Genomic DNA, 12,909 nt, shown 5'->3' with positions numbered 1-12,909 from the left:
GAAGAGGAAGGTCGTTACACTTGCCATAAGGCAAAAGTGATAACTAAGTGGCTCGGGGAACAAAACATCAATATTTTGGGTCCATGGCCAGGAAACTCCCCAGACCTTAATCCCATTGAGAACTTGTGGTCAATCCTCAAGAGGCGGGTGGCCAAACAAAAACCCACAAATTCTGACAAACTCCAAGCATTGATTATGCAAGAATGGGCTGCCATCAGTCAGGATGTGGCCCAGAAGTTAATTGACAGCATGCCAGTGCGGATTGCAGAGGTCTTGAAAAAGAAGGGTCAACAATGCAAATATTGACTCTTTGCATCAACTTCATGTAATTGTCAATAAATGCCTTTGACACTTATGAAATGCTTGTAATTATACTTCAGTATTCCATAGTAACATCTGACAAAAATATCTAAAGACACTGAAGCAGCAAACCTTGTGAAAATGTATATTTGTGTCATTCTCAAAACTTTTGGCCACGACTGTACAGTTGAAGTCTGAAGTTAACATACACTTACGTTGGAGTCATTAAAACTCGTTTTTCAACCACTCCACAAATTTCTTGTTAACAAACTATAGTTTTGGCAAGTCGGGTATGAACATCTACTTTGTGCATGAAACAAATAATTTTACCAACAATTGTTTACAGACAGATTATTTCACTGTATCACAATTCCAGTGGGTCAGAAGTTTACATACACTAAGTTGTCTGTGCCTTTAAATAGCTTGGAAAATTCCAGAAAATTATGTCATGGCTTTAGAAGCTAATTGACATAATTTGAGTCAATTGGAGGTGTACCTGTGGATGTATTTCAAGGCCTACCTTCAAACTCAGTGCCTCTTTGCTTGACATCATGAGAAAATTTGTTCATCTGTGCAAGCAATAGTACACAAGTATAAACACCAATGGGACCACGCAGCCGTCATACCGCTCAGGAAGGAGACGCGTTCTGTCTCCTGGAGATGAACGTACTTTGCTGCGAAAAGTGCAAATCAATCCCAGAACAACAGCAAAGTGCTGGAGAAAATGTGAAAATGCTGGAGAAAACAGGTACAAAAGTATCTATATCCACAGTAAAACGAGTCCTATATCGACATAACCTGAAAGGCCGCTCAGCAAGGAAGAAGCCACTGCTCCAAAACCGCCATAAAAAAGCCAGACTAGAGTTTGCAACTGCACATGGGGACAAAGAGTGTACTTTTTGGAGAAATGTGCTCTGGTCTGATGAAACAAAAATAGAACTGTTTGGCCATAATGACCATCATTATGTTTGGAGGGAAAAGGGGGAGGCTTGCAAGCCAAAGAACACATCCCAACTGTGAAGCATGGGGGTGGCAGCATCATGTTGTGGGGGTGCTTTGCAGCAGGAGGGACTGGTGCACTTCACAAAATAGATGGCATCAGGAAGGCAGGAAAATTATGTGGATACATTGAAGCAACATCTCAAGACATCAGTCAGGAAGTTAAAGCTTGGTCGCAAATGGGTCTTCCAAATGGACAATGACCCAAGGCATACTTCCAAAGTTGTGGAAAAATGGCTTAAGGACAACAAAGTCAAGCTATTGGAGTGGCCATCACAAAGCCCTGACCTCAATCCTATAGAAAATGTGTGGGAAGAACTGAAAAAGCGTGTGCGAGCAAGGAGGCCTGCAAACCTGACTCAGTTACATCAGCTCTGTCAGGAGGAATGGGCCAAAATTCACCCAACCTATTGTGGGAAGCTTGTGGAAGGCTACCCGAAACATTTGACCCAAATTAAACAATTTAAAGGCAATGCTACCAAATACTAATTGAGTGTATGTAAACTTCTGACCCACTGGGAATGTGATGAAAGAAATAAAAGCTGAAATAAATCATTCTCTCTACTATTATTCTGACATTTCACATTCTTAAAATAAAGTGGTGATCCTAACTGACCTAAAACAATGAATTTTTACTGGGATTAAATGTCAGGAATTGTGAAAAACTGAGTTTAATTGTATTTCGCTAAGGTGTATGTAAACTTCCGACTGTAAACTTCCGATGTTTTACTGGTAATGGGGACATATGTAAATTCCAACAAAATAACTTTTTGGTCAGTGTGATGTGTATGTGTGTAACCTTAATTTAACTTGGACAAGTCAGTTAAGAAAAAAAAGTATTATTTACAATGACGGTCTACCCCGGCCAAACCCGGACGACGCTGGGCCAATTGTGCGCCGCCCTATGGGACTCCCAATCACGGCCGGATGTGATACAGACTGGAATCGAACCAGGGACTGTAGTGACGCCTCTTGCACTGAGATGCAGTGCCTTAGACCGCTGCGTCCATGTGTGTGTGTGTTAACTATTTAACTGTACTAGAATGCCGTTAAAATGTTAAATATCGGTATCGGGTTTTTTGGCAAGGAAAATATTGGATATTGGTATCGACCAAAAATGTCATATCGGTGCATCACTAATCACAATGTTACTGTAGGCCTACTGCATCATCTAGCACACTGTTACTGTAGGCCTACTGCTGAATCTATAACACTCTTACTGTCGGCCTACTGCATCATCTATCAGTAGCAGCCTCTGATCCATCCATCACACTGTTACCATCCATCAGCCAGCCATCCACACTGTAAAACAGATGTGTGATATGAGGTATGGCAACATGCCAGCTGCCACCCACCCAGGCAGAATTGGTGATGGGGCTCTGCAGTAGCTGACCAGAATGTAGAAGGACTAGTTCTCTGACCAAGTCAGTAATATCCAGACTATGCAAACATCAATGTGCTGTGTACTGGTCCCTGATCTTAGCATTATTGGGTTTCAGAAAAGCACTTTATGGACATGATGTGTTATTACATATTTACAGAGCTGCTGGGTCTTTAACTTGGTCCCAAAACTCCCTCAATGTCATTCTGCTCCCCCTGTGTTCATCCCCTCCACAGTCTTTACACGGCCTCCACCCCAATGGACATGTATTTATTCATCACTGCTACAGTTGTTGTGATGTATATGGTGCTATTTCTATTTCTTTTGTTGTTTTTATTAACATTGTCATTATTTTATTTAACTTAATCCTGCATGTTGGAGCTCGGAGACTAAGATATTCACTGTACCCTGCAATCACACCTGCAACCCTGTACATGTGACTATTAAACACTCTGAATCTGAATGTTGCTAAGTGAAAAAAATCTGATTTATCTCACCCCTCATTAAACAACTGAATTCTTGGGTCGTATTCACTAGAAAGCAAACGGAAGAAAACGGACCTGAACTTTTCCAATAAGAAACTGTATTTTCGTTTGCAAAACTTTTCCCATTGTGAAACGGTGTGCACTAATGAATACAACCCTGCTGAATTAAACCCACCTGGAGGAGAGACTTCATTCATTATGACATGTTATCTTAAGTACAGCTTTCATCAGACTGGCTTCTATAGAGAAGATAAACGAGCGAACTAGGCTTAATGAGCTGAGATGAGGGACGGTGGCACCGTGGGGCAGGATACTGCCTTATAGCATCACAACACAGCGTTATAGCATCTGTCTGATAGGAGGTTCATTATTCTACTCAACGGGTCGGTCTACAGTTGATGTGTCCGAACGGATGGATGATGTTGATCTGTCAAAGGTTTAGCACTTTCATACCCAGGAGTGGTGTTCCATCATCTAGGTTGCGTCCCAAATGGCACCCTATTCTCTATATACAGTAGTGCATTATATAGGGAATAGGGTGCCATTTGGTACGTAGACCTAGTCTACATCGATGGATGGCCAACTCAAGTCGTCAGTCATATAGCCTAGTTATTCATACCGCTACAGTAGATGCAAAATGTCAGTCCCTATGTTCAGGATGCATGTACACATAAAGATGAATCTCCATGGCACGGTTTTTACAAGGTTTTTACAGGGCCTCATACGATGGATCACTATGGTCGAGTTCCTTCCAAACTACATTGCAGACGCATGCCAGATCTTACAACACCTGCATAGGTACAGTATTTTCAACATAACAGCTAACCACATCATATTATATCGCCATCTGATGCCAGACTGCATAGTGGATGATGACGACGTAGCACGCAACCATTGGTTGATGCAATGCAGCGCCTGCACATCTAGTTGGGCAGGAACTTAACCTAAATCTCTCTTTCCCTTCTACTCCACATCTTCCTACTCCTCCTTTCATCCACTCATCATTGTCAACCTGATCCTACTTGACTCTCCTCTCTGTCTCTCCACGTCTCTCTCTCCATTGTTCTGTAATCAGACTGGTCTCTGTTCAGAGCCCTGACCCTCTGAATCATGAATTCATACACACAGGAGCGACACGATTAGCATTATATTAGCATTATGCTAAAATGTTCCCTCCATCCCACTGTCTCTCTCTGATTGAGACCGCGCTGCTACGGTATGTGTTCATCCAACCTCAAGTGAAGTGTGGGGATATGAATCACAGACAGATGCAGCGTCCCAAATAGCACCCTATTCTCTTTATAGTACCCTGGTCAAAAGTAGTCCACTGGATAAAGAACAGGGTTCCATTTGGAATGCCTACTACGTTTCTACTCTGGCCTGCTTGTGTCTGTTTTCCATTACAGCAGTCGCCTTTTTAGATTCCATTTTTGCTGTTTAACAATCCCTAAATGAGTGTTATTCCATTAATTCTAGTTCTCATGCACTGTAGTTTGTCCTGCCTGATGAGAGACATGTTATTGGAACCATTAGTTAGAGGAGAGGAGACATTACTCAGAAATAAATAGAATGTTCTCTGATACAGAACTGTTCATCATCATACGGCGGCAGGTAGCCTATTGGTTAGAGCGTTGGACTAGTTACCGATAGGTTGCAAGATCGATTCCCCGAGCTGACAAGGTAAAAATCTGTCGTTCTGCCCCTGAACAAGGCAGTTAACCCACTGTTCCTAGGCTGTCATTGTAAATAAGAATTTGTTCTTAACTGACTTTCCTAGTTAAATAAAAGGTAAAAATGACACACTGTTTCATCATACAGGGGCATATTAAAAATACACCTCCTGACATGCAGCACTCAAAACCATCAAATGAAACACAGTATGCTTCCCACGTCACTCTATTACTATAGTGCACTATGTTTGACCATAGAGCTCTGGTCAAACCTAGTGCACTATATAGGAAATAGGATGCCATTTGAGACTCAACTACAATTTCCACTTCTACAAGGAGTTGATGGATGATGGTTAATAAAGACAGATTTTCCATTCAACACATCTCTCTACAATTGAAAGCTATCATATGAAACAACTATAGCCTAGTAGGACTAATATTTCACCATTTACCCAGATATATTAGACAGGAAGCCTAAGAGGCCAAATGGGAACTATTAGTGAAATATGATGATTGAATGGACTGGTTCCATCTTCATACCAGCAATGGCTACCATACTATAGCTAACATTATGCTTGTGATGAAGTCTGAACTAGGCATCAGCCACAGTTAGGATTTACTGTTACTACTAGCCTTCACTAGCAAATGTCCATCTAAAGTTATATATACACACTTCTATGTCAAATCAATCAATCAAATGTATTTTATAAAGCCCTTTTGACATCAGCATCTATTGAAGATATTACGTTACTGTACTACAGAGGAATCTTCCCCATTGAAAATAATCACCATTGATTTAGTCTCAATTTCACACTAAGTGTTCAAGTTCAACTCCACTAAGCTGAAGCCTGTTGACAGATTGATCAATCTCCTGTAAACATTCATATCATGTCTCCAATCTGAGCTGCTGCCATCCCTGGGGTCCATAGGTCATGATAATGGATTGTATTGTGGCGACTGATACAGTATTGTGGAAGACCTATGCTCACCACAGAGCAAAACGGTGAAGTAAGTCTGTGAACACCATGGCATGAGTCTGCATCTGATTCAGAGGGGCTGTAGAGATGTGTCAGTGTGCTGAGGCTAGATGGTGTACTTCTTGTTCCCCTGGTGATGACAGAGCATACAGGTGGAATGGATCTAGCAGCCAGACCACAGCAGCACACATCTCTGCCCCGCACCTACAGACAAACAGACACACTCACGAACAGATAGACAGACACAAACAGACACATCCCACTGGCCACAGATGTCAGTTTAACATCTAGCTTTGATTTACATTTGGTTGAGTTGTCAACTAATGTGAATTCAATGTGAAATCAACAACAAATGTCACCGTGTCATTGGATTTAGGTTAAAAAAAAAATCAAATGCCCTTTACATTGATGACTTTTTGCAAATTCAAATTCAATCAGATTTCCAGGTTGATTCATCATCATCACTTTGATTTGGGGGGTTGAAATGACATGGAAATGTCAATTCAACCAGTTTTTGCCCAGTGGGACACCTTCCGTGGTCCCATCCACCACCTCAGACCTGGGCACCATGATGACCCTTCATGCCTCCTGTACCTGATCTGTGTGTTCAAAATACTGCAATGGGTCATGTTAGTTGTCATCTCAGATAATGAAGTGTAGCCTAACAAGCACAAACTCAACTCAGGAAAGAGTGGCACTCTCCATAAGAGAGTTCAGAGTAATGCCTCAATCCCTAATAAGAATGAACCCCATCTCTAATAACACCCTATCTGTAATCTCTAGTCACAGGGTCTCTAGACTACAATATCAGACCTGTACAGAACAGAACACATGCAGCCAGTCATCGAATCACCCGCTGAGACCCTTACCCTTTACTATGGCGCTACAATGTAGCGCTCTGTGCGTGTTGAGGATGTTGTGTTACATGTGTGAGATGCTGTGGCTGAAATAGCCTATATTTCCTTACCAGGTTGAGCACAGTCTCCACGATATCTCTGTTGCTAACCTCCCCCACCTGGATCAATCCGATCAGAACCGCGAATTTCATCTTGATATTCCGGATGGGAACCTGCGGGTTGATCATCCCGGCCGGTAGAACCATAGAGCCCGAGCCAGATACCATTATTTCCCCGGTACCAGAGCCCACTGGCTGCCCATGACCCGCTGGGATTTGTCGGTCAGAAAGCGACAAAGCACCCGGCATCTTCACCGCCGGCCTCTCGCTTGTCATGTCCTTTCAACCAGATCGATGTCACCTGTTTTAATCGCTGTTCAACTGCATCAATTAAACAGGAGAAAAAAAATAGATTCTGGAAGAGCCTGACGAAAAAGAAACCCCTCTACCGGTTACATCCACTCTCTCTGCCCTGCGCGAATAGGAACTGCAATCTGGTAATAATTTATTGAGGGTAGAACGAGCCGTGTCCTTCCCTGTACGCAGACGTCTTCTGGTAATCTGGACAGAGTGAACCTGAACAGCGCGGCAGCCGCTTCAGGGTCTCTAGGCTACCGCTCTGCCGCTCTCCGTCATGTTGCCGCCCCCTGCCTGCGGCAAGAAGCACATCACGCCTGCCTGCAGACAAACTAAAGTAAGAGAACCACTCCAAAAAAAACTTGAACTGAAGAATTGGTGAATGGGGTGTAACCTTAGGAAAGAATACTTTAAAGGGATTCAACAAAGCCTTTACAGTTGAATTGGTTGTGAATCAGTCCATCTTTGTGGTTTTATTGCTATCTATGCTGAATTTGTCAAAGCAGTAGCCAAGTAGCCAATAGAAGGGAGGAAAAGGTTACTCAAAAGCTTTAAAGGGTTTTTAGTGAAAGAGCCAGTTACACAATAGAGAAAGCACCTTATTAAAGCTTAGATTGTGAAAAGCTGGGATGGTAGTGTGAATAATTGTTTTATTACAGGTAGCCTAATACAAGTGGCACGCTATTCCCATTATAGTGCACTATAGGGCTCTGGTCAAAAGTGCACTATAAAGGGAATAGAGTGCCGTTTGGGACTCATCCTCTGAGTTATATGAGTGCTACAATGGGAGGACACTACTCTACTCACTACTCTAACATGTCCTTTTACTTCCAGACAGCTTCACTGTGGTAGATTAATCATTCTATTGAATAATTTAACCATCACTGGACCAAATGTTGGAAGTGAAAAAAGACTCAATTGCTGTACCTTTTCTGTTTTAATTTAAATCTATTTAATTTAAATCATTATTGAATCTAAACTGTGTGGGGAAACAAATCTCTTTTTAATTGCAGCTCAAGACAATAAATAATTAAAATTAATCAAATCGTATTACACACACACACACGCACACACACACACACACACACACACACACACACACACACACACACACACACACACACACACACACACACACACACACACACACACACACACACACACACACACACACACACACACACACACACACACACACACACACACACACACACACACACACGCCAGGGTAAGGCTGTCTACTTGTCTTTTATTTAATTATGTAAATAGGACTCCTGGTGTCTCTTCAGCACGTTGAACAGTCTGTAGATGTGGAAGTGACCTTGAAGAATCATCCTGCAGAACCATAGAAGAAAAGACTGAACAGAAAGAACAGGTGTGGTGGAAGTTATTAATTATATGTCCCCAATGGCACCCACTTCCCTATATAGTGCACTTCTTTGGACCAGGACTCATAGGGCTCTGGTCAAAAGTAGTGTACTATGTAGGGAATAGTATGCCAATTGGGATGCTATATAAATCTAACCTTCAGCATGTCCTCTTTTTGATTAACCTGTATTGTTCAGAAGTCAGATGTCGCCATCCAGTGGATAAAGAAATGCATAATTTCTGTGAAGATGGGAGGTAACTATACAGAACAAAAATATAAACACAGTGTTGGGCCCATGTTTCATGAGCTGAAATAAAAGCTCCCAGAAATGTTCCTAATGCACAAAAAGCTTATTTCTCTCAAACTTTGTGCACAAATTTGTTTACATCCCTGTTAGTAAGCATTTCTCATTTTGCCAAGATAATCCATCCACCTGACAGGTGTGACATATCAATACGCTGATTAAAAGGCATGATCATCACACAGGTGCACCTTATGCTGGGGACAATAAAAGGCCACTCTAAAATGTGCAGTTTTGTCACACAACACACTGCCACAGATGTCTCAAGTTTTGAAGGGGTGTGCAATTGGCATGCTGACTGCAGGAATATACACCAGAGCTGTTGCCAGAGAACTGAATGTTCATTTCTCTACCATAAGCCACCTCCAATGTCATTTTAGAGCATTTGGCAGTAAGTTAAACCGGCCTCACAAACGCAGGCCACGTGCATGGCGTGGTTTGCTTATGTCAACGTTGTGAACAGAGTGCCTGCCCCGTGGTAGCAGTGGGGTTATGGTATGGACAGTCATAAGCTACGGACAACAAACCCAATTGAGTTTTATCAATGGCAATTTGAATGCACTAAAATACTGTGACGAGATCCTGAGGCCCATTGTGTGGCCCATTTTTTTTAAAGGTATCTGTGACCAACAGTCATGGGGAATCCATTGAGAAGGGCAAAATTCATTTATTTCAATTGACTGATTTCCTCATATGAACTGTAACTCAGTAAAATCCCAAATCAACCGCTAGAACAGGGGAGTCAAACTTCATTCCATGGAGGGCCGAGTGTCTAAGGGTTTTTGGTTTTTCCTTTCAATTAAAACCTAGACAACCAGGTGAGCGGAGTTCTTTACTAATCAGTGACCTTAATTCATCAATCAAGTACAAGGGAGGAGTGAAACCCGCAGACACTCGGCCCTCCGTGGAATGAGTTTGACACCTATGCCCTATGTACTTGATTGGTGTATGCAGTAGCCTATCAGAGTCCAAGTTGGAGCTATTACCATATTTCTCCAGCTGTAAAATCCTTTCATATCGGCACAAGTTCATAGGGCATAGGGATCGATTTGCAAAAAGCAATCTTTTGTGATCCCTCCATCATGAATCTGATTATTTTTTTAAAAACATATTCATATGTATGAAACACAAAATACAGATGAACAACAACCCTGAGTTGATAGTTCAACAGGCTGACTGCAGGTTGTAATACACAGTATGACAACCAAGAAGCAACAACATCCTGTAAATAATAATAAATTGGTGGGTGCTTAAATTTGTCCTACTTCACACATGTACAAGTGTGTATTAATACAAGTGGGAATTGTAAATGTGTTTTTTGCATAGCCTAACTCCCCCTGAGACACACTTGGAGAGTGGGGTCATGCCAGGGTCTGCCATTTTCAACGGCGACCCTGCGAAAATTAGGGGTAAGTGCCTTGCTCAAGGGCACATCGACAGATTCTTCTGCCATCCTCAAAAAAACTCTTGTTGCTATTCAAAGGAAATATTTCAAGTTCGGTATCACTCTATTCTCTCCCTGATTCCATTCCACTTATCCTGACACAAGGTGAGACACAGATGCAGACACAGGAGGCAGATGGTTGGAGTCTTAAAATGTTTATTAATCCAAAAGGAGTAGGCAAGAGAATGGTCATGGACAGGCAAAAGGTCAAAACCAGATCAGAGTCCAGGAGGTACAAAGTGGCAGACAGGCTTTGTGTCAAGACAGGCAGAATGGTCAGGCAGGCGGGTACAAAGTCCAGAAACAGGCAAGGGTCAAAACCAGGAGGACTAGAAAAAGGAGAATAGCAAAACGCAGGAGAACGGGAAAAACGCTGGTTGACTTGGAAACATACAAGACAAAATGGCACAGAGAGACAGGAAACACAGGGGAAAATAAAGCAACACCTGGAGGGGGTGGAGACAATCACAGGGACAGGTGAAACAGATCAGGGCGTGACACCGCTATGTGTTCCCACACCTCCCCTGGTCATTGTGTTCTTGACAGAAATAATGCCACCAGTCCAATTCTGTATGTGTAGCATGTGACTCTGGACACCAACCCACTGCTATTAGGAGACCAGGGTTATAACTACTCTATGGCTAATATAGTTCTAAATTGTCCTTGTCTAACTAAGAGTGTATGGGAGTTTATGGGAAATTTAGCCAGGACACCAGGGTTAACTCTTACGATAAGTGCCATGGATATTTAGTGACCACAGAGAGTCAGGGCACCTGTTTAACGTCCCATCTGAAAGACGGCACCCTACACAGGGCAATGTTCCCAATCACATTGCCTGGCCCTGCAACACAACTTCCTGCAGCATCTGGTCTCCCATCCATGGACCGACCAGGATCGACCCTGCTTAGCTTCAGAGTGAAGCCAGACCTGGGATGCAGGGTGGTATAGAGTAAAGGCATATAATGCGTCTCAAATGGCACCCTATTCCCTATATAGTGCACAGCTTTAAACCAGGGCTTTGGTCAAAAGTAGTGCACTATGTAGGGAATAGGGTGCCATTTGGGACGTGAAGTAGAGAACACACCACGTGAGGTGAGGTGTTGACTAGCGGAACATACAACATACAAATAAACAAACTGCAAATGGAGTGAAGAGAGAGCGACTTTCAATTAAGCAAATTCCCTTAGAGCAATTAAGTTTCTATTCTAATCCATTCTAATTGCATTTGTCTGTGTAAAAATACACAATATAAACATTTAATATTTTTTTTACATTGTCTAATTAAAAAATCTTGTCTCTGGAACTAAACTGAAGCTCAGTCCAGCCAGCTCTCTACAGCAGGTCTGGAGATCAAACCTGAGTCACATGGGCTCCATCCCAAATGGCACCCTATTCCCTATATAGTGCACTACGTTTGACCAGAGCCCTATGGAGGTTCTGGTAAAAAGTGGTGCAATATATAGGAAATAGGGTGCCATTTAGGACGCAGCCATGTTTTCAACCTTAAACAATAAGGTCATATAGAATAACATTACACCCATTCAGAAACACACAGCACTGTTGAAGCCCAGTAAAACCAGCTTACAGATTAGTACCAAATGAATTATAATAACAATGACACAATGCAGGTTGTAGCATTAAGCCTTTCATTAATACAGTATATACAGCTAGTATACTTGTATGTATGTTTTCACACACAGAGATATATATATACAGACACATGCGTGCCTATGCAGCATATCTAACAGAAAGCATGACATTTTACATTAATAAAATAATATACAGCTTTCCAGAAGCTTTAAAGAGCTTAAATGTCCTAGACATAACTCTAATACTAAATACTAATGGACATTGGCAGGATCATTCTGTTCCCCTTTCGGTCATAATAATACAAATAATAATAATAATAATACATGTCATAATAACATCATAATAACATCTTAATAACGTCCAGCACCTAAGGAGATCTTGTTGTGTAATTGTGTAGACAGTCCAGAAAGCTCCATACTCTCTTTAGTCTCTGTGTTCTGGCAACACATTTCAAGACAGACCAACGCGTTGGCCGCGCACACCTGCTGGGGGTCGACAAACGGCGGCCATTCAACATGTAGAATCGTCGGGAAATAAATAGAAGAGGACGAAAGGGCGGCCATCCGCTGGTTTAGTGCTTCAGCTCTGCCTATTGGCTTCAGGACTCTATGAATATATACTCCTCCTCTCAGTCCTCCTCTAGCACCTACTGTAGCTCCAGACATCATTCGGTCTAGTGTAACAGACATCACTGTGCTTCCTCACTCACAAAGCCTTACTGGTCCTTGATCTCGCATCCGCTGTCTAGCAAACACAGGTGACTAGCATCTTGACAACGTCTTAGCCAACTACAATACCGAAAAGTTAGCAGTTCGATAGTGAGGGTGGAGACATTTTGGCTGGGGAGTGAGGTTACAAATCCAACTCGGTTACACTAGCTCTAGGCCAGGCCAGGTTGGGTCTAGTTCCCTCCAGGTATGTGTGGGTCTAGCTCTGTGGATGGAAGACTCTAGTGTCAGATCTTGGTCTCTGGCCCCTCTGTGCTGATTGGTTGGAAGGAGTTGCGAATGCGAGCAGCTTCAGCAGCACAGAGGTGACCAAAGGCCTTGTTGTACCACTCTGGACTCCGCCCTCTGGAACAACAACAACAACATGGCCAGGTTCAAACACAACAACAACACAGTCAGATTCACACACACAT

General features: G+C 42.5%; 2 protein-coding genes across 9 annotated transcripts in view; both read right to left on the bottom strand.

Moving 5' to 3' along the window:
- LOC139548896 (neurobeachin-like) overlaps nucleotides 1–7,291 on the bottom strand; it is a 354,477-nt gene extending 347,186 nt beyond the window's left edge. For all 4 annotated transcript variants that reach the window (XM_071358831.1, XM_071358832.1, XM_071358833.1 and 1 more), the window contains exon 1: nucleotides 6,780–7,291. In XM_071358831.1, the coding sequence (XP_071214932.1) occupies nucleotides 6,780–7,043 (264 nt within the window). In that variant the 5' untranslated portion in view covers nucleotides 7,044–7,291. The remainder of the gene's footprint in view (nucleotides 1–6,779) is intronic.
- Nucleotides 7,292–10,317: 3,026 nt separating this feature from the next.
- LOC139548895 (stAR-related lipid transfer protein 13-like) overlaps nucleotides 10,318–12,909 on the bottom strand; it is a 131,897-nt gene continuing 129,305 nt past the window's right edge. For all 5 annotated transcript variants that reach the window (XM_071358826.1, XM_071358829.1, XM_071358828.1 and 2 more), the window contains one exon: nucleotides 10,318–12,841. In XM_071358826.1, the coding sequence (XP_071214927.1) occupies nucleotides 12,724–12,841 (118 nt within the window). In that variant the 3' untranslated portion in view covers nucleotides 10,318–12,723. The remainder of the gene's footprint in view (nucleotides 12,842–12,909) is intronic.

The sequence above is a fragment of the Salvelinus alpinus genome, chromosome 22, assembly GCF_045679555.1.
Source record: "Salvelinus alpinus chromosome 22, SLU_Salpinus.1, whole genome shotgun sequence".
In the NCBI taxonomy this organism is placed as follows: Eukaryota; Metazoa; Chordata; class Actinopteri; order Salmoniformes; family Salmonidae; genus Salvelinus; species Salvelinus alpinus.
This window is presented reverse-complemented; position numbering and strand designations above follow the sequence as displayed.